The sequence below is a fragment of the Lithobates pipiens genome, unplaced genomic scaffold (assembly GCF_037356315.1).
Source record: "Lithobates pipiens isolate NorthernLeopardFrog02 unplaced genomic scaffold, aLitPip1_a1.2 Scaffold_13, whole genome shotgun sequence".
Lineage (NCBI taxonomy): Eukaryota > Metazoa > Chordata > Amphibia > Anura > Ranidae > Lithobates > Lithobates pipiens.
Window position 1 is genome coordinate 71,455,439 of NW_027507718.1, and position 22,853 is coordinate 71,478,291.

The 22,853-nt window shown below is 44.7% G+C and overlaps 1 protein-coding gene across 2 annotated transcripts in view; it reads right to left on the minus strand.

The window, feature by feature from the left end:
- Positions 1-22,461, minus strand: part of FKTN (fukutin) — a 55,770-nt gene extending 33,309 nt beyond the window's left edge. The window contains exons 1-4 of one of the 2 annotated variants that reach the window (XM_077475179.1): positions 22,256-22,461; positions 10,721-10,928; positions 4,326-4,385; positions 939-1,142 (exon numbers count right to left, since the gene is read on the minus strand). In XM_077475179.1, coding sequence (XP_077331305.1) covers positions 939-1,142; positions 4,326-4,385; positions 10,721-10,828 — 372 coding nt within the window. In that variant the 5' untranslated portion in view covers positions 10,829-10,928; positions 22,256-22,461. The remainder of the gene's footprint in view (positions 1-938; positions 1,143-4,325; positions 4,386-10,720; positions 10,929-22,255) is intronic. The other variant, XM_077475178.1, reaches the window with a different exon arrangement.
- Positions 22,462-22,853: the final 392 nt, after the last annotated feature.

Genomic DNA, 22,853 nt, shown 5'->3' on the forward strand with positions numbered 1-22,853 from the left:
CCCTGCCCCCCGACGCGCCGCGTCATTGGATGTGATTGACAGCAGCGCAAGCCAATGGCGAAGAGGATGTAGGAGGCGAGCGTGGGACTTTCGAGGGGTTAGGTAAGTGAAAAGAGGGGGCTGGGGGGGCGTCATCATTGTCAGATGATTTTTCTGCATTAAGGTGAATTTTTTTTTAACCTTTACAACCCCTTTAAGTTTTAGATGGAATTTAAAATGACAAACAAATTAAACCCCATTCAACACTTTTTGAGCAGTTGCAGCACAAATTTTTATTATTTTTTTACTTTTAATCAAACCATATAAATATAACCTATAGTTGTCAGCACCCCTGTTATTGTTATATTATTATATGATTTGTCTCAATCTATGTAACAGTCTGCTTGTGCTGCACAGCTTGGCCTGTATGTAAAGGTGGAGAAGTCTAAATACAATCATGTGAAAGAATAAAAGGAAATCATACACTGAAAATTATCATTATAGGTATTAACCTCGTACCAAAATACAAAAGGTTTCACTCTATTGGTCTATAGGCAACGGTACCAACACTTGTACATCCGTGACATACAAGTCCCCGGTGTTTAGTTATTACATTGCTGTAATGCAATTTTGTAAACAGTGCCATGGATTTTGTAAGGAGCGAGCCAGGAGACAGCCACTGATGAAAAACAGCCAACCTCCGTCTCTCGGAAAAACCATGTGCTCAATAATGCAGCCGTTAGAACGTTTGCCTATCTCAAGGTATGCATGCACCGCTTTCAAAGGAGAAATAGGAGCGACGGAGCACCAAAATGCTGTCCCAACCTGCAGTGCCCCCCCCCCTGTACAGCTACTCACTATCATATCTGCAATAAGGACATTCAAACAGGAACATTAAACAACAAATGACCAACTAAAATGTACTTTTTATAAAAGGTTTTGTAGGAGATTACGCTTACTTTGTGCTCCCACTTCTTATCCAGAAGTGCAAATGTAGTGACATCCCTTTGCTTGCAGAAGTACTGACATTCAGATGGTGTGCTGTCCATAGAGCTTCTCAGTTGTTCCACATCTTTAGCTAGCAATGGCAGAACCACAGGATCCACCAGAAATACTGGGACACTGTGATGGGAAGCCAGATTTAAAAAATTCTTCACCACTCGCTAGAAGATTTAAAAAAAAAAAAAAAAAGACAATAAAATACTATCAATTTGCAAATAAAGTTCAAACACACATTTTTTATTTGTTCACCTGGACGATCAAACTTGTCATTCTATCCCATATAAAAAAAAAATTCTAACTGAATAATTGCTTTCAATTTTTTTTCTTATTCTGCAAAATGAGTCTAGTCTAACTAAAGAGTGATGTTATGAGCCATGCATAGAGTGAATTTGGGTTGTTTCTGAGGAACTTCAATACGACATCTCTCAATCGAGGCAGCCTGGCAAAAATTGTTCTCCGAACAGCCTAAGTATCCGATCCAATGCAGGCACTGATAGGGTAATTTGACAGCCGGCAATGCTGTCTATTACAATACAAGAGCCACAACAGGATATACATTAATCTGCACTGTGTAGCGTGGATGGTGGAATCGGTTACCTTTTTTCTGTTCGGACTGCAGGTTGAATAGAAAAAAAAATGTGTGTATGTGCGGCCAAACATCTCATGGCCTCATCCCCATCAAGGCAACTAGAAATCAGTTAGGCTTATAAGGCCAGCAATAGGGAATCTGGCTGTATTACAACACGTCCAAGGAAAAAAAAAAATGATTACCGCACTCTGCAAATTTCATAATGATTTTATCCCAAAAATCCAGTGTGCTCCTAACTTCCTGTTTTGGTCCGACAACACAGTGTCTTTGTTGCACTAAAATCCCAACAAGTTTTTTCAGCCCTGTCTACTATAATATTCCACCTCTTACCCACCACTCTTTGTGCCACATGCATACATTGATATCTTTCCCAGCAAAACAATGCTGTTGCTTTGACTCCCAACAGCCTGCCCTTGCATTTTGTAGTTCTGGGGAGGAATGGGAGGGGGTGGGGGGTTGTCAATAGGAACTCATCACCCAGCAGGCTTTTTTGGCATATGGGCAGCACAGTGGCTAAATAGTTAGCACTTTGGCCTAGTAGCACTAGGGTCTTGGATTCAAATTCCAACCACGGCACTACCTGCCTTGAAGTTTACATATTATTCTATGCCTGTGTGGGTTTCCTCTGGGTACTCCGGTTTCCTCCCACCATCCAAAGGATATACTATTTTTTTCTTTTCTAGTGACAACTGAAAATGTTGATTTTTTTTTCCTCACTTTCAGTCCACATGGCAATGGTCAGTAGAACAATAAAGAGGTCAAATCTCCAAAGCAGGAACAGAGACAGCAATAAAAGCATGACAAGGGTTCTAAACCAATACCACTCAATACAAAATGAAAAAAATAAATAAATAAAAACCCAGAACAAAAAAGAAAAGGTTAAAAACAAACTGGCTTTTATGTAATAGTGATCCAGGCGGCTGTTGAGCTTCCCAATCACTTTTGCAGTACAGTGGACATGCTCCACCCCCACTTGCCATGGTTCTGGGACCCCCTCACTGCTTCAAAGAGCCGGGGACCATGGTAAATGTCCCAGGACACCAAGCGGGAGGAGCGGATTCTGATCATCATCGTTTTACTCTAAACCATAATTCTCCAGGGTATTTACATTTCTTGCTACAGTTGGGGTAGGATGTGTATTGATAAAAACCTTTATGAAGGCATACACTAAGAACAGGAGTCTCCAAACCCCGGGACCTGGGCCACATATGGCCGGTGCGTTTTCTCCAGCCCGCAGCTCAGACTCTGCCAACATAGCATTGCCAATCTGCTGCCTTTTAAAAGCTGGGAACACTGATGGGGGGGCACAGAGGTGCAGAACAGCTCTGATGGGAACACAGATGTGTAGAGAGGCTCTGATGGAGACACAATGTTCAAGGAGACTCTGATGGGGAAACAGACGTGCAGAAAGGCTATGATGAGATTATTTAACCCTTTCATGACCAAGCCTATTTTTGACATTTGGTGTTTACAAGTTAAAATCCATGTTTTTGGCCAGAAAATTACTTGGAACCCCCAAACATTATATATATTTTTTTAGCAGAGACTCTAGAGAAGAAAACGGCAAAGTTTGTAATATTTTCTGTCATACGGCATTTATGCAGCGATGTTTTAAAGGCAACTTTTTGGGAAAAGGGACACTTTCATGAATTTTTAAAAAAACGAAACAGTAAAGTTAGCCCATTTTTTTTGCATAATGTGAAAGACAATGTTACTCTGAGTAAATAGATACCAAACACACTTTATAATTGCACGCACTAGTGGAATGATGACAAACGACGGTACCTAAAAATCTCAATAGGTGACGCTTTAAAAAAAGAAAATTCCGGTTACCAGGTTAGAGTTACAGAGGAGGTCTAGTGCTAGAATTATTACTCTCGCTCTGCCGATCGCGGCGATACCTCACATGTGTGATTTGAACACCATTTACATATGCGGGCGCGACTTCCATATGCGTTTTCTTTGCTGCGAGAGCTCGCGGGTCAGGGGGCGTTTCAAAAAAAATAATTTTCTTATTTATTTTAAAATTAATAAATAGTTTTTTTATTTTTTATTTTTGATCATTTTTATTGCTGTCACAAGGAATGTAAACATCCCTTGTGACAGTAATAGGTGGTGACAGGTACTCTTTATGGAGGGATCGGGGGTCTAAAAGACCCCCAATCCCTCCTTTACACTTCAAAGTATTCAGATCGCTGTTTTCGGCGATTCTGAATACTGTATATATTTTTAAATCTGGCACCATTGGCAGCCGAGTAAACGGGAAGCGACGTCATGACGTCGATTCCGTGTTTACAATTAGAAGAATGGAATGAAGCCGCTTATGGCTTCATTCCAGTCCCTCCCTAGCCGCCAGAGGCATCAGATGTTTGATCGGGGCTCCCGACTGAACGGGAGCCCCGGTAAGAGCGGCGGGGGGGGGGGGGGGGTGGATGTCCCCTCCCTCTCCTCCGGCATAACAGCTGAGCGGCTTTTAGCCGCATTGGTTGTTATGCCTGGAAAGCCGATCGCCCGCTCTAAAAATCAGTACCGGGATGATGCCTGCAGGTGCGGGCATCATCCCGGTATAATCCCCGGAAGCCGAGTACGCACATCTGCGTATGCTCGGCGGCAAGGGGTTAAAAATTGTATTTATAATGAGCACATTTTTTCGTCCTGCGAATACTTGTAAAATCTACAATGCGGCCCTTGGGCTAAAAAGTTTGGAGACCCCTGATTTAGAGCAACAAAGCCTTACAAAGAAGTTTATGCTTACCCAGTTTGTTCCTTCTTGTGCTGACAAAGTACCTTTCAGCTTCGAAAACGCAGGTCCATGCTAAGTAACACCAAAAACAAAACAAATATCAATAACATGAATATACAAGTATAAACTAGTTTTAACCACTAAAAGACCACCCACCGCATACATACGACGTCTCTATTGTGCGTAACAACTTACCTGTATGTCGTTTCATGCAATAGTGTGGGTGCCCACTGCACAAAGGAGCCGATAAGCGTGCTCAGCAGACCGGATATCCTCCAGCCACCCGCGGTACAAAGAGGCAGGGCAGAACGGGGATCTGCCTTGTATCTGACAGGGGACAACATGGAGATCTGCTGTTCCTAGTGATCAGGAACAGTGATCTCTGTGTTGTTCCTGTCAGCTCTTCCTCCACACAGTTAGAAACACACTGAGGGAACAGAGTTAACCCCTTTTTATCGCCCCTGTAGTTAACCCCTTCCCTGCCAGTGTAATTTATACATCGATCAGTGCATTTTCTTAGCACTGATCACTGTATTGGTGTCACTGGTCCCAAAAAAGTGTCACTTATTGCGGCAGACAAATCTGACCCTGTCGCAGACCTGCTAAAAATCGTAGATCGCCACCATTACCTGTAAAAACAAAAATAAATAAAAAATAAAAAATCCATAAATCTATTCCCTATTTTGTAGACGCTATAACGTTTGCGCAAACCAATCAATCAATATACGCTTATTGGGATTTTTTTTACCAAAAGTATGTATAATACACATTGGCCTGAACTAATACATTTTTTTTGGGATATTTAAAATAGCAGAAAAATAAAGTAAAAAAAATAATGGTGTTTTGTTTAGAGCTCAAAAAATAAAAACCATAGAGGTGATCAAATACCACCAAAAGAAAGCTCTATTTGTGGGAGAAATTGGATTTTTGACTTACTGTAAAATCTTTAACAGACACAGAGCTCCATTATTCAGAATCATAGGGTTATACCACCCACTAGGAGTAGGACACTAGGCAGAAAAAAAAAAGGAAGGACTGCCCATATGCCTAGCCAAGTCTAGGTGGTATACACCCCCCTCTCTGCTATAAGCCTTCAGTTTAGTAACAAGCAGTGTCAGAAGTATTAAAACTCCTTAGAGTGGTGGGTGCTATGTCTGTCAATTAACTCAGAGAAATGGATTTTATGGTAAGTCAAAAATCCAATTTTCTCTTTTGTTCATTGACAGACACAGCGCTCCATTATTCCATAGGGATGTCCCAAAGCAGTGCCAAACATGACGAGTGGGACAACGAAAAATCCCAAGGCTAACACAAGAGCCAACCAGGTAACAGGAGCACAACACAGAACAAACTGGAGTCCAACCTGAACAATACCTCTTCAAGAGGGAATAGATGCTCTAAAACAGAAGCCTGCAAAACCTTGCGGCCAAAAGAGGCATCCGTAGATGCCAACACATCCACTTTGTAGAACATTGTGAAAGTGTACACCGACGACCAAGTGGCCACTTTGCAAACTTGCGCAACCGATGCCTACTGACAGAAGGCCCAAGAAGCACTAAGCACCCCAGAAGAATGTGCCGTAACAGGGAAAGGAGGACACCGTTCCCTGACAGAATAGGCCACAGTCATCATCTGTCTGATCCATCCAGAAATGGTCGCAGAAGAAACAGACAGCCAATTTCTTGGCCTGTCCGTGATCCGTCTGACCTCCAAAAAGACCCAGTGGCTGCAAAATACACCTGAATCCCCCAAACCACATCCAGGGCAGATAAGGCAAATTCCTTAGGATGTGCTAACCAGGGACACAGAGGCGATGGCCACCTTCTGAGACAGAGTAAGCAGTGGAATCTCCCGAGCTTCCGTAGAACAAAAATCACCAAGTTCAGATCCCATGGTGGTTGACGAGAGCACAACGTTGTAACCAGATGTTGAACCTCTTGAATAAAAAAATAAATAAAAAAAAGAAGGTATGCACCAGGGAGTGCAAGATCAGGGGATGCTGAAGATGGTACTTGTGGCCCATTCCTGCTCAACCCCCCCCCCCCCCCGTGATCAGAATAGGGGGCCACCACGAAAGAACAACGATGAATGCCTGGTGATTGTCATAAGCCACGCCATTGCATTTTCTGACTGGATCCGTACCGGGACCCCCGAAGTCAATGAGCCAGACAGACATAGTCTGACTGCTTGAAGTTTCAGGATATTGCTCAGTAGTCCGGAATCCACCAGCGTCCAATGACCCTGAGCAGAGCTCAGTCCCAAAGACACCTGCCCACCCGGACAAACTGGCATTGGTGGTCACCCTGTTCAGTACAAGGGGAGAAAGGGTTTACCCAACCGAATATCCAGAGAGTGAAGCCACCAGACCAGGGAACCTCTGGTTTCCTGGCTCAGCCAAATCCGTTTGTCCAGAGATGTTGGGCACTTGTGCCATTATGCCAGGATCTCCCTGAAGGAGGCTTATATGGAACTGTGCAAATGGAATCGCCTCAAAAAATGTAAATACCATCAGACACAACACCACATGCAGGTCCGCATGGAGGCCCATCTGCTGGACAACAGTAAATGAAAATGCAGCATGCAACTTCTGGAGTTTGTCCAGGGGAAGAAACACTCTGGCCAGAGCTAAAGCCAGGGTCATGCTCAGATAATCCAATGTTCTGGAAGGGGCCAAAGCAGACTTCAGATGGTATAGAAGCCAACTGAAATCTGTCAAGGTCTGTATAGGAGCTACATTGCCCTTCGCGGTAGTCGAGGAATTGCAGAAAAAGATCATCCAGGCAGCCCAGGACCACAAACCCCCACTAACATAACCATTCCAGATCCGGGGCCAACACCTCGTGAACACCCGAGGAGTGGTAGCAAGACCAAAGGGCAACACCACACGCCAATAATGCTCAGCACCCACAGCAAAATGGAGGAGATGCACATAGTGAAATGCATAAGTAAGCATTTGTGATGTCGATAGAAGCCAGGAAGTCTCCATGCTGAATGGGTGCCACTGCTGTGCGGACAGACTCCATCCTGAACTTCTGTACCAACACAAGCAGGTCAGGGCATTGAGGTCCAGAATTGGACGTACCATGCCCTCCATCTTGTGGGCTGTGAACAGGTTTGAATAAAACCCTGGAAACCAGGACAATCACACTCTGAAGCAACAGGGCTTGCACTGCCCCACGAGGAGAACAGCAAACAGTCCGTCGACAGATGCACATTGGAAGCATTGGGGAACAAGGCCAGAAAACTATCTTGTAGCCAGTTACCAGACAAAATCAAAACGCGTAATGATGTCATCCAGGGTAGCCCCCCACAATACATGTCTAAGCACCACTGGAAACAGAGAGCTCAGCAACCAGGGGAACTGTGGCCAAGAGGCATAGCAGACAAACTGCAGCGCCTAGACCAACAGGTCTGCCAATGCAGCAAAGGCAAAGACTCTGCTCCCCTCCAGGTATGCCTTGAGCAGCGTAGAAACAGGGGGGTCCAAAAGTTGCAGCTTAAATTTTCGGCTGCCGGTCCCGCGGGGGGGGGGGGGGCTATGGGAACGGGGGACCGGACCGATCCGAGCCGCTAGACGGAGCACGGACACCCAAAAACGGAGCACGGACACCCAAAAACGGAGGCTCCCAATCGCAGACATTCGGTCACCCGCCTGGGGGGGGGGGGGGCAGTGTGTCCAAAAATGCACCTAGGCCAGAAGCCTGGGCCTCACCCAGGAAGGAAGGGCGTGAGGGTGGAGGAGTACCCCAGAGTGACCGACTACCCCAGGGAGTACTCGCACCCCACACCACCTCCAGGGAAGGAGAGGAGGGTTCCCCGTACTTACCAATCCAGCGAAGTGTGCGGGTAATGCTCCCAGACAGATCCCCTCGCCACCGAAGTGGGGGTGCCGTCGGCCACGAGGAACGCTGCGACTCAGGCTTTCACCCGGTCGTATGCGACCTCGTAAGATGTTTAACTCACATGGCCAGCCCCTGTCGCAGCCGACCTAGTGCATAGCTGCAGTCTGCATGCACTCGCTGGCCAGACTGAAGTGGTTAAAATAATTATATTATATACATACACACCATATTGTCAAAAGTATTGTGACACCTGCATTTACACGCACATGAACTTTAACAGCATCCCAGTCTTAGTCCGTAGGGTTCAAAATTGATTTGGCCCACCCATTGCAGCTATAACAGCTTCAACTCTTCTGGGAAGGCTGTCCACAAAGTTTAAGAGTGTGTATATGGGAATTTTTGACCATTCTTCCAGAAGAGCATTTGTGAGGTGAGGCACTGATGTTGGAGGAAAAGACCATTTGTTCTTGCACGTGTAAAGGCAGGTGTCCCAATACTTTTAGTAGTAAGAAATTCATCTTTCATCATGACAATGACCCAAAGCATACATCCAAATCAGCAAAAAAATGGCTTCACCAGAAGATGATTAAAGATTTGGAATGGCCCAGCCAGAGCCCAGATCTAAATCCGATTGAAAATCTGTGGAGTGATCTGAAGAGGGCTGTGCACAGGAGATGCCCTAACAACTTGACAGATTTGGAGAGTCTTTGCAAAGAGTTTTTGCAAAGAGTGGGCAAATATATATATAAGTCAAGATGTGCCATACTGATACACTCATCCCCAAAAAGGCTGAGTGCCATTATAAAATAAAAAGGTACTTCAAAAAAGTATTAGTAAGGGTGTGCACACTTACGCAACCAAATTTTAGTTTTTTAGTTTTACTTCCCTCCACCTAAAATATTTCAGTTTGTTATTCAATTGAGTTGCACAGTTTATAGGTCACATTAAGGGTGGAAAAAGTTCTGAAATTATTTATCTTGGTCTCATTTTTATATACGTATATACTGTTCAGTGGATTTCACTTCTCATTTTGTTTGAATACACAGGAAAGACAGATCTAGCGGATCCAAACTCTATCCAAAACAGTTGAGTTGGAGGTTTAGGCCTCATGCACACTGGACGTTTTTACAGCAGCTGTTTTTGGCTTCAGATGTTTTTTTCAACAGTCATTAAACTCTCCATCATGTTATCCTATGTGTCCATGCACACACAGGCTCCATGCACACTGGAGCTCATAAACAGACATTTTTTGGAGCTTGGGCATTTAAAAAAAATTTTAACAGCCCATAAACTCCACTCTATGTTATCCAATGTGTCCATGCACACATGGACATTTTTGAACTTATCAGCAGTGGAGTTTACAGGCTGTTTTCTAAAACGCCATAAAATCGCGTTCAGGAGTTGTTTTTCTGACCACAGAAATTGCCAAATGCTCATAAACGTCAATAAATTGGGTTCTGAGAGACATTTTTCAGCTGTAAAAATGCTCTAATGCTGATAAACTTCGATAAACGCTCACAAATGTCGCTCACCGGCATTTAACATTTTTGATCCATTAAAAAAAATATATATATATAATTTTCTTAAAAAACAAAACGCTAACGCTAAAAAACGCTATGCAAAAATTTTGAAAAAAGTTGAAAAACTCACTGCAAAGCTACTGATGTTTTTATAACGTTATTTTACTGTCCAGTATGCATGAGGCCTTAAAATGGAAGTAAACCCTTCCAAACAACTTTGACCTACAGGTAAGCCTAGATTAAGGCTTACCTGTAGGTCCAAGTAATATCTCCTAAACCTATATGGTTTAGGAGATATTTGCCCGAAAATGGGCACCGCTGTCTACGGCGCATGCGCCGTAGACAGCGGCGCGCAGGCGCACTAAATGCGGCAAGTCCAAGAATGGATTTGCCAAATTTGTCTACTCCCGTGCGCATGCGCGGGAGTGACGTCATCGCGGCTCCGGCGAATGGCAGCGTCGGAGCTCCGAGACGCGACTCCCGTGCGCATGCGCGGGAGTGACGTCATCGCGGCTTCTCCGCTGTCATTCGTCGGAGCTGCGAGAGACGCCACAACCAAGATGGATGCGGCGGACTACAGGTGACAGCGGCGACTTCGCTGGCTCCTGTGTCAGGTAAGTGACACATAATGAGCTACTATGCGATGCATAGTAGTCCATTATGCTTTACCTTTGCAGGGAAAAAAAGAGGAAGTAAACCCATCAGGGTTTACTTCCTCTTTAAAGCAGGGATCTCAAACTAGTGGCCCTCCAGCTGTTGCAGAACTACCTGTCTCTGTGAGTCATGCTTGTAACTGTCAGCCTTGCAATGCCACATGGGACTTGTAGTTCTGCAGCAGCTGGAGGGCCACCAGTTTGAGACCCCTGCCTTAAAGACACACACTGGATAAACAGCTCCCCCTTTCTAGCAAACAATTCTTTACTTTACTTCCTCGTGCTTTGAGTATCACCACGAAAATGCCAGTATATCTCATGAGGACAAGGCTAATCATATAGAACAAACAACATGTACAGTAAGGCAATGTATACTTTTTAGCAATAATTACCTTGGCAGATATATAGTATCTATAATAATATAGCTGAAACAGGAGAAACAAGGTACTTGCAGCTGTCAACACAGCCAAAACAACATTCTTGTTGATGCGCTGCATCATCCAGGACTTGTGGATACCCAGTTATAATTTATACCGCTTCTGATCATCTTGCATTAGTGACATGGAGTCAGATCTGCAAACACAGAAGATTAAAGTTGACCTTCAGAAAGAAAGAAAATACATTCATTAACCCTGTCGCTGCCAGAGTCGTTTTAGCAGGTTTTTTGCACAAGTTTAAAAAAAATATTTTAGGCCTGAAGGTTGCATAAAACCCCAAAAACATTATATATTTTCTGAAAGCAGACACCCTGGAAAATAATAAAGTGGTATTCATGTTACACGAAATTACGGCAAAGGTCTAGGAAATGCAAAATTTCAGTAAAAAAAATAAAAAAATACACTAAAGCTAAATTTAGGGCTTACAAACACAATAAATTACCTCATTTTTGGTACGATATAAAATATAAGGCTGCACCAAGTAAACAGATAATCAAGATATCAAACCTTAAATTTACATGCACCTGTGAAATGGCGACAAACTTCAGTACTCTATTTTCTATAGACGCTTTAACCACTTCCATACCAGGCCATAGACAAATGTAGCTGGCAGGAAAATCTCCTCCCTCTGACGTCCTCCGCTCCTCGCCACGCTTGCTGGCCCCCAGCGGGCCACAGCGCAGTGTTTGGGTATGAGGCGTATCCTTCAGACACAGCCCACTCCCAATCAAGGTAAAGAGCCAATAAAATTGTCTCTTTACCACGTGACTGGCTGTGTCCAATCACAGCCAGTCACAAATGTCAACAAACGGCTGTAGTGTAATTTCCAGGTTCTCCTCCTCAGTGTGTGAGGAGGAGATCTGGAAGAAAAAAGAAAGGTACAGTACAGTGCCTGATCTCCTCCCAAATAAAGAGGACCTGTCACCAGCCCATCCGCCTACCTGTCACCAGTCCATCCGCCTACCTGTCACCAGTCCATCCGCCTACCTGTCACCAGTCCATCCGCCTACCTGTCACCAGCCCATCCCTCATAGAATATATGTTGGGGTGTTTGCGTTTCACAATGGGATAATTTTGTGGGCATTTCCATTGTCTTGGTGTTCCAGGACCTTCAAAAGTGTGATAGGTTGCCAGGAAACTAAATGTGTCATTTATGCTCCTAGAACGCCCGATGGTGCTCCCTGCATGTTCGACCTCTCTATGTGGCATGGCTGTGTAAAAGTCTCACACATGTGGTATTGTCATACTCAGGAGGAGAATGTATTTTGGGGTTAATTTCTGCTATGTACTATACATGCTATGTGTTAGAAAAATCGGTTTAATTTTGTTGTCACGTTTTCAAAAAACATTTGCAAAAAAATTACATGTTCAAAAGACTCATTATGCCTCATAGAATATACCTAGGGGTGTTTGCTTTCCAAAATAGGGTCATTTTGTGGACAATTCCATTGTCCTGGTGTTCCAGGGCCTTCAAAAGTGTGATATGGTCATCAAGAAATGATGTGTAATTTATGCTTATAGAATGCCTGCTGGTGCTCCCTGCATGTTGGGCCTCTATATGTGGCCAGGCTATGAAAAAGTCTTACATGTGGTATCGCCATACTCAAGATGAGTAGTCGAAAGTATTTTGGGATGTAAGTGTAACTATGCTTATGCTGTGTGTGAGAAATAACTTGTTATGATGACAATTTTGTGTAAAAAAAAAAAAAATAGATAAAATCATTTCTTATTTTCCCAAGAATTGTGGTAAAAAATTACAACTTCAAAAAACTCACCATGCCTCTTACTAAATACCTTGGAATGTATACTTTCCAAAAAGTGGTCTGGGGGGTGTTGTGTTTGTACTGTCCTGATATTTCAGGTCCTCAAGGAATGAGATCCATCAGTGCATCCGGTGTGATCAATTTTCAATGATTTGCACCATAGCTTGCAACTTTCACACAGACTAAATAACATCCACCAATTTGGGTTATTTTTACCAAAGATATGTAGCAGTATAAATTTTGACCCAAATTTATGAACAAAAATTACTTGCTTGCAAAATTTTATAATATTTTTGCTCTTTTTTTACTTATATTGCAAAAAATTTAAGACCCAGTGGTGATTAACCACTTCAGCCCCAGACGATTTTACCCCCCTTCCTTACCAGAGCACTTTTTGCGATTAGGCACTGCGTCGCTTTAACTGACAATTGCGCAGTCGTGCGATGTTGCACCCAAACAAAATTGACGTCATTTTTTTCCCACAAATAGAGCTGTCTTTTGGTGGTATTTAAACACCTCTGTGGTTTTTATTTATTGAGCAACAATTTTGAAAAAAAAAAAAAAAAAAAAAAAAACACAATATTTTTTACTTTTTGCTCTAATAAATAACCCATTTAAAAAAAAAAATTCCTTCAGTTTAGGCCGATACGTATTCTTCTACATATTTTTGGTTAAAAAAAAAAAAATTAAAAAAATAAAAAAAAAAAATCGCAATAAGCATATATTGATTGGTTTGCGCAAAAGTTATAGCGTCTACAAAATAGGGGATATATTTATGGCTTTTTTTTTTCTTTACTAGTAATGGCGGCGATCTGTGATTTTTTTCGTGACTGCGACATTGTGACGGACATATCAGACACTTTTGACAAATTTTTGGGACCATTCACATAGCGATCGGCGCTATAAAATTGCACTGATTACTGTGTAAATGTGAATGGTAGGGAAGGGGTTAACACCAGGGGGCGCTGCAGGGGTTAATATGTTCCCTGGGAGTGATTCTAACTGTGGGGGAGGGGACTCAAAAGGGGAGGAGACCGATCGGTGTTCCTCTGTACTGGGAACACACGGTCTCCTCTCCTCTGACAGGACGTGGATCTGTGTGTTTACATACACAGATCCACGGTCCTGCTGTGTTCCCGGGTAATCGCGGGTGCCCGGCGGACATCGTGGCCGCTGGGCACACGCACCGGGACCCAAGCAATGCCGCGGGCGCGCCCCCTAGGTGGCCAGGAATGGGAGGACGTCATATGATGCCCGCCCAGGATGGCAGAGCCATATGACGCCCGCAGATGGGATATGGGTGGGTAGGGAAGTGCTTGAAAAAAAAAATGATAAAGATTTTGTTTAGGTACAGTGTTGCACGACTGTGTAATTGTCATTGAAAGTGTGAGAGAGCTGAAAGCTGAAAATTTGTCTGGGCAGGAAGGGGGTATAAGTGCCCTGTATTGAAGAGATAAATTCCATTTTATTACACATAACTTAATTTTTGAACTTATTTGTTTTGGTTTCTTTGTATGTATGGGATTCATGGGTTGTTACCGACATGTGGTGAAATTTTCATGTCAATAGCACCTTTAGAAATATATTTATCTAGAGAAATGGTGACGTGTTCAATACGTATTTTAACCGCTGTATATGCTTGGGTGTAACATTAAATTTACAACTTAAAGCGGGAGTCCGCGTTTTTTTTTTTTTTTTTTAAAGCCAGCAGCTACAAACACTGCAACTGCTGACTTTTAAAATAGTGACACTTACCTGTCCAGCGCGCCCGCGATGTCGGCACCCGAAGCCGATCTCTCGATCGTCTCTCGGGTGCTGCCACCGCCATCTTGGGTATGGGAATCAGGAAGTGGAGCCTTTCGGCTTCATTTCCCGGTTCCCTACTGCGCATGCGCGAGTCGCGCTGCGCAATAAGGATGGACCCGCTGCCTCTGGGATCTGTGTGTTTCCCAGCAGGCAGCGGGGGACTTTCGGAAAGGGGCGTACTCTACGCCCCTTTCCGCAGAGAGCTATCCCGGAAGTGGGTGCAGATACCTGTACTGTACAGGTACCTGCACCCCCCTCCCCCCTGAAAGGTGCCAATTGTGGTGTCGGAGGGGGGGAGGATTCCAATGAGCGGAAAGTCCACTTTAGGGTGGACCTCGGCTTTAAAGCGGTAGTAAACTGCTGAAATATTTTTTTTTTCAGACCTGCAAGGGAAAAGGCATAATGAGCTAGTAGGCACCGCTTACTAGCTCATTATAAAATACTTACCTTAGAACGAGGCCGACATCTCCGACGATCCACGCTGAGGGAGCTGGCATGTTAACTCAGCGTGTCTTCCGGGTATCGCGGCTCCGGCGCTGTGAGTGGTCGGAGCCGCAATATCGTCACTCCCACGCATGCGCGCAGGAGATTTCTTTCTGGCAAAGTCAGGCATCTGCCAGGCTTTCAGCCAAAAATCCCCTGTGCACATGCGCTGCTGTCAGTGGCTCATTGCGAGGGGAATATCTCCTAAACCATACAGGTTTAATATATATTTATTATAGGCTTACCTGTAGGTAAAAGTTAAAATAAAAACACTATACAACCACTTTAAACATTTTTTTTTACTTAAAGGGGTTGTAAAGTAAAAATTTTTATTTTTTTAAAATAACAAACATGTCATACTTACCTCCACTGTGCAGCTCGTTTTGCACAGAGTGGCCCCGAACCTGCTCTTCTGGGGTCCTTCGGCGGCTGTCTCTGCTTCCTCCCGCAGGTGCTTCTCATGTTAATGCGAGCTCCCTCCCATAGAATGCATTAAGGTGAAAAAACATTTACCTTTACAACCCCTTTAACTTTTTTTTTTTTTTTTTTAAAATCACATAGGAGACAAAATGTCCCCATCTGATGATTTTTTGGTGACGAGTTCTCTTCGGTAAAAAAAAAAAAAAAAGTAATATAAAAAGGTTGGCACCCGAAGCCGACCTGTTCCTCGGCTCCGGCATTCTTACTAAGGACAACAGGAAGTTAAGCCTTGTGAATGCACTTTCTGAATGGTCCCTGCTGTCTTCTGGGACCTGTATGTCTCCCAGAAGGCAGCAGGGGGAAGGAGGTGGGCCGGACATTGTGTAGTTCGCCACACAAGATTGCAGCGATCTTTCCCTGGAAGTTGGAGCAGATACCTGGATCTGTTCCATTTCTGTGTGGAACTCCGCTTTAATGAGACATCTGGTATCTTAAACCCTACGCGTCTCCCCTGTGCTCCACTGAATCTAATGCAATGCAGATCGCATTGCATTACTTTTTTTCTCAGCCATGGCAATTGACAGGGGGACCCAGAAGTGACATCAAACACATTGATTCTGGGTCGGCAACAAGCAGGGAAGAAGAGCTGATGTGTGTGCGCTCAGCTCCTTCCCCGCTACACCAGTCCCAGGCCCACAGATGGGCAATCGGAGCCCAAGATACATGGCAGGGCAAAGCACCTTACCAGGGGTTGTGAAAGCAATCCAACGACACCGGACCATCTGACAGGTGGCAGTCTCAACCCCTGGCTGTCAGGTCCATGTGTCATATGTGCTTGTCAGCAAAAGGCTTAATACAGCTCTGTGTTCAGTAATACACAAGTTTATTTATTTTTTTATTTTTATTTTTTATTAAAGCAATGTAGGTACCTGAAAATGACTTAATTTCAGCCTCTTGAAGTCCTTGAACAGCAAAGTTCAGACTAGGAGAGGGAGAAGCAGCACAAGAAATCAGTTGTGCTGCAGTGCCCATGTGCCAACAACAGGGAGGATTTGATTTAAATCAAGTCAATTTAAATCATACTTCTTAAAGAGCAATTGTCATCTCTGTCCTGCAGTTCTTTCTATGACAACGCTGTTGACTCACCGACAGTCCCATTCACTTTAATGGGATGGCTGGTGATGCAACAGTGACACAACAAGGTGAGGAACGTGGCCGTAGCAGGTAAGTGGATGGCCACTAACAGCCGCTGTAATGATGTATCTGAAATGACAGGTTCTCTTTAACTGTAATGACTTACTCTTGATGGTAGTGAGAATCTTTAATATTTGCAAACAAAATAAGGGTCCATTTACACAGGGGAAACTCCGATCCGACTTCAGGTCGCTCCTAGTCGCCTCAGGTCGGACAACATTTAAAAAGCAATGTAAGTGAATGAGAGCCATCTTAATGCACACTACTGAAGTTGCTCCGACTTCAGAAAAGGTTCCTGTACTACTTCAATCCGACTTGTAGGCGACCGGTACCCATTGATTTCAATGGAGGTCGCCTCCAAGTCGGATCTCCGTCTATACGGAGGCGACTCTGACAAAATTATCAGCTCTCAAGAGGGCACTCCATGCCAAATTTATGAATAAAAATTTGGCGTGGATTCCCCCTCCGAGAGCATACCAGGCCCTTAGGTCTGGTATGAATATTAAAGGGAATCCCCTACGCCGAAAAAACGGCGTGGGGGTCCCCCCCCCAGATCCATACCAGACCCTTATCCGAGCACGCTACCCGGCCGGCCAGGAAAGGGGGTGGGGATGAGCGAGCGCCCCCCCCCTCCTGAGCCGCACCAGGCCGCGTGCCTTCAACATGGGGGGTGCCTTGTGGAAGGGGGGTCCGCGCGGCCCCCCCACCCCAAAGCACCTTGTCCCCATGTTGATGAGGACAAGGGCCTCTTCCCGACAACCCTGGCCGTTGGTTGTTGGGGTCTGCGGGCGGGGGGGCTTATCGGAATCCGGGAGCCCCCTTTAATAATGGAAAAAAAGGTAAAAAAAAAAAAAAACACAACACAGGGTTAAAATAGTTTATTGCACAGCTCCGGGGGTCTTCCATTTTCGGGGGTCTTCTCGCCGGACTCCTCCGCTATCTTCTTCTAGCTCTTTTGCTAGCGGAGGAGTTGATGTCACATGGTGACCCCGCCCCCTTACGATGTCACAGTCCCGGAGGATGCTGGGACTGTCGCCATGTGACATCAACTGATGACCCCGCCCCTGGAGGAGGAGGAGGAGGAGGAGGAGGAAGAAGAAGAAGACCGGGCCACCGCCTGTAAAAGAGCTATAAGAAGGCGCGGTGGCCCGGCAGAAGAACCGAAGAGGGGGACAAGACCCCTGAAGTCGGAAGAAAGCCGGGCTCCTCTGCTAGCAAAAGAGCTAGAAGAAGATAGCGGAGGAGTCCGGCGAGAAGACCCCCGAAGACGGAAGACCCCCGGAGCTGTGCAATAAACTATTTTAACCCTGTGTTGTGTTTTTTTTTTACATTTTTTTCACAGTTGAATGGGTAGGGGTACATTGTACCCCATACTCATTCACATAGGGTGGGGGGCCGGTATCCGGGGGCCCCCTTATTAAAGGGGGCTCCCGGATTCCGATAAGCCCCCCGCCCGCAGACCCCGACAACCAACGGCCAGGGTTGTCGGGAAGAGGCCCTTGTCCTCATCAACATGGGGACAAGGTGCTTTGGGGTGGGGGGGCGCGCGGCCCCCCCTTCCCCAAGGCACTCCCCATGTTGAGGTACGCGGCCTGGTACGGCTCGGGGGGGGGGGGGGGGTGCTCGCTCGTCCCCACCCCCTTTCCTGGCCGGCCGGGTAGCGTGCTCGGATAAGGGTCTGGTATGGATCTGGGGGGGACCTCCACGCCGTTTTTTCGGCATAGGGGGTTCCCCTCAATATTCATACCAGACCTAAGGGCCTGATATGCTCTCAGAGGGGGAACCCACGCCAATTTTTTTTCAGAAATTTGGCGTGGAGTTCCCTCTTGAGAGCTCATTCTCTGATTGGCCGCGGCAAAAGTCGCCTGGCCTGGGGCGACTTAAAGTCGTGTTGTAAGTCGCCCCAAGTCGTGTTCAGGTCGTGTCCAAAGTCGTGTTGCCCCTGTGTGAAGGAACCCTTAAGGTTTCCTATTTAGAATAATAAGCGGTCAGGTTAGTAAAACAGATATCAGAACCGATTCAATCATATAATCTGTAGCGTACATAGATTTGCAAAACAATGGGATAAAGGAATATTCCTGAACTGTGTTTTATCTCATGGTTACTGTGACATTGTGTGAATGCATCAATGCAGTGCATGTTATCTCAGCTTGCAGAGCTTGGATTCCTTGAACGAGTTTACCAAAAATTTAAATATTGCAGAATATACAGCCTCATGCTACATAAAGTAAAATATTAATGTATCTTTAGATAGATTTTTACCCTAAAAGCATTTCCTTAAAATAAATTTGATAAAAATCAAACAAATCAGATTTTTTTTTTTTTAAGAGAAAATAGATTTTTATCCGCCCTGGCTAACAAGGAACACCCTAATAGGATTAAAGAACAGAGTGACTCAGACAAGAGCTAATCAGTATGTTACCTCCCCTATCACTGTCCAGTCACAAGCTGAGGGAGAGGCAAGACCTGTAAGTGTTACTAAACGGCAGTAGAAAAAATTAGGTCCCCTGCCTTGTCTGACAGGCCTGGGCTGTGTGACAGATCTGTGTAAATCCCAGGACTGGATGGACAAGAACACTAATCTTTTAGCAGGTAAATCAAAATTCTTTATATGTATTCTATCCATGTATTTACCAATTTGTCTGGAGTCTAGCTTTAAGATTAACTATGAAAGGTTAAGACAAATCAACTCATCCATACAGTACATCCAGTTCTGATCAGTGCTGGGACAGGGTCCTATGCCACCCAAATTCAGAATGCCAGCACACCCTTTCCCTGTTATTCCCATCCTTGTAAACCCTCACATATACCTAGTGAAGTGAACAGCCTCAGGTTGTATCATTTCTCGATCTCTGCAGCCGTGGATCGCAAAAATGTCTCACTGCCTGCGATTAGCGCTGTGCATTGCCAACTTCCTAGCGGGCTCTGCAAGTGCGGGTTGCGAACACGCCTGAGCTCATCCTTACTGTACATCCAAAGTGCAGAATTTACTCAGGATCTCTCGGCTCGGAAAAGCAGGAATCAGAGATCTGAATTTACACCCCCACCTTCACACAGGAACAGAGGCTGTCAATCATAGGCTGGAGATCCCTCCTCTGGCACCTTGTTACCTCTTGGTGTCAGGAAAACTTTTCAGAAGTGATTCATGCTGATAGCAGAGAAACAAGGCAGTGGACAAAAATGACACTTAGTGCTCCTAATTGGGACAAGACCACACTATAGAAGGATGTGCTTTGTTCACATTTCATGTCTGAGGTTTACAACTATTTTAACAGACCAAAATAGGAACAAATAAGAGAGGTTTTCATTTAGGGGGGGCTGTGTGTGCCGTTGTCTGCATAGCCAGGATCTGTGAATGAGGAAGACTATAAGTCCCATCTTCCACTGCTGCAAAGGAATTCATTTGTTCCAATGGAGCACTGGTGGGGTGACACTGATATTCCCTCCAGCCCCATGCCTTAGTACATACCTGAGGCTGGAGGTAAACAATGTAGGACCCTGTGCATTGAACCTACAATGCGCTGCAGGCTTCAAAGCAAAAATGTTAGAAATTATTATTATTATTTTTTTTTTAATGTTTATATATTAACCAGTTCCCGACCAGCGCATGCCGCTGTATGTCGGCAGAATGGCACGGGCAGACATATTGGCGTACAGGTACGTCCAATCTTTAACGCCACCCTGCCGTGCTGGTCGGGACCCCCGTGAGTCCGGTCGCGGGTCCTGTGGACTTGATTGCCGTGGGCATACCCGCGATCGTCTCACAGGGAGGCTGAACGGAGAGATGCCGTTGTAAACAGCATCTCCCCGTTCTGCCTAGCAACAAGTGATGCTGATCTCTGCTCCATGTGATTGGAGCAGAGATCAGTGTTCACTAAATGAAAGCCCAGCCCCCCCTCAGTTAGTAACACACCCCTAGGAACGCTTAACCCCTACACTGCCACCCACTGGTTAACCCCTTCACTGCCAGTGTCCTTTACACAGGAATCACTGCATTTGAATAGCATTGATTGCTGTATAAATGACAATGGTCCCAAAAATGTGTCAAAAATGTCCGATGTGTTCGCCATAATGTTGCAGTCACAATAAAAATCGCTGATCACCGCCATTACTAGTAAAAAAAAAAATTATTAATAAAAATGCCATAAAACTATCCCCTATTTTGTAAACGCTATAACTTTTGCGCACACCAATCAATAATCGCTTATTGCGATTTTTTTTTACCAAAAATATGTAGAAGAATACGTATCGGCCTAAACTAAGGGAAAAAAATGTTTTTTATATATTTGTGGGGGATATTTATTATAACAAAAAGTAAAAAATAATGCGTTTTTTTCAAAACTGTCGCTCTATTTTTGTTTATAGCGCAAAAAATAAAAACTGCAGGGGTGATCAAATACCACCATAAGAAAGCTCTATTTGTGGGGAAAAAAAAAGGATGTCAATTTTGTTTGGGAGCCACGTCACATGACCGCGCAATTGTCAATTAAAGCGACGCAGTGCCGAATCGCAAAAAGTGGTCTGGTCTTTGGCCAGCAAAATGATCCGGGGCTGAAGTGGTTAAAGTGTACTTTACCTTTTGTGCTTCTCTTTCCACTCACAGTACTATAAGCTATGTGAGAGTTTACACCGCATGATCATTTCAAGGATGGAAGATGCATATATAAGCGGTCATGTTTTGAGTGGACATAAGTACAGAAAGATTTAATGTTGGTTCACACTGCCGCGACTTCTCATGTGACTCGAGAGTTCAAAGTCGCATGACAAGCGGCACCCCATTAAACGGCAATGGAACTGTTCTAATCGGTGTGACTCAAGTTGAAGTGACTTCGAAAAAAGGGTTCCTGCACTCGCAAGCAAGCTGCAATGAAGTCGTGCAGGATGTCAGCTGCAAGAGCCGTGAGACTTTGAAGCCATGTAGATGTGAACCGCCACTAAACCCAACAGCAAACATTATACTGCAACTTAAAGTGGTTGTAAACCCTTACAAACCACTTTGACCTACAGGTAAGCCTAAATTAAGGCTTACCTGTAGGTCCAAGAAACATCTCCTAAACCTACACGGTTTAGGAGATATTTCTCGAAAGACAGGCACCGCTGTCTACGGCAAATGCGCCATAGACAGCGGCCCGCAGGCGCACTGAGCGCGCCGCTGTCAACGGCGATATGCCGCGAGTGGCGGCTCCCGTGCGCATGCGCGGGAGTGACATCATCACGGCTTCACCGAATGACAGCGGCGGAGCAGCGAGACCCACCGAGAAGATGGATGCTCCGGACTACAGGGGACAGCGGTGACTTTGCTGGCTCCTGTGTCAGGTAAGTGACACATAATGGACTACTATGCGATGCATAGTGGTCCATTATGCTTTGCCTTTGCAGGGAATGAAAGAGGAAGTAAACTCATCAGGGTTTACTTCCTCTTTAATAATTCTTAGATGTTGTGGCTGCATTTGTTTTCTTTTTAGGCTTTTTTCTTCTGATGATCTGGCCAGCGAGTCTATTATTTTTTGACAGAACAAGCTCTCCTGCAAATGTAGCCGTTAGAGGGATGGAACTAACCATTTACCCCTCGCTTGGGCTGGGGTGCTTACAATAATCAGCTTTGAGTAACCTTTATCCCAAAAGGAAAAAAAACCTGCATGTCATCTTCCAAAACTATCTCCATCTCCATAATAGCAGATTATGAATAGACTGTATAACTGAACCTATTATTACTAATATGGTGGTGTATACAAGGTATGACAAGAAGCAATCATCTCACCAGAAGAGAAGTGACCTATTGCCTAGGAATAATCTTTCATGTATCTATCCTTCTAGAAGTTACCTGTGCTGTGTATCTGCCGCATAGCCTTCTGGACATAGACTCGCACCAACCTTCTTCATGTGTAGAGTGACCTGTGTATGTTCATCTCTCACCGACACTTTGTTGTATAGAAAAGACACCACTACTCATTCCGTGCCCAACTACCAAGGCTCACTCTCATATTGACGTCATATTCCTCAAAAGAAATGTCCTGTTTTCCAAGCCTCGTTTCCAAATCCATCTCTTGCGTTCCAAGCCGTATCTCCCAATTGAAATTATGCTACCAGAGCTTTGTCTTGTGTTGCAAGCCTCACTTTCAGATTACAGTCATTCTCATTGAACAATGTCCTGTGTTCCAAGCCTCACTCTCAATTTGACGTTCCATGTACGCCGTGCATTCTAAATCTCGCTTTTCAGATTAGAATTGTCCTGCGTTCCAAGCCTCACTCACGGAATAGAGCATTATGCCCACAGCAATTTCCTAAATTCCAAGTTTCACTTTCAGATTACTACACCACTATCATGTGTTTCAAGCTTCTCTCTCAGTTCGTCATCCTTTCAACTGCAATTCAAAAAATAAATACAAGCAGTGAAGCAGTCTCCGTTGTGCACTTTTTTA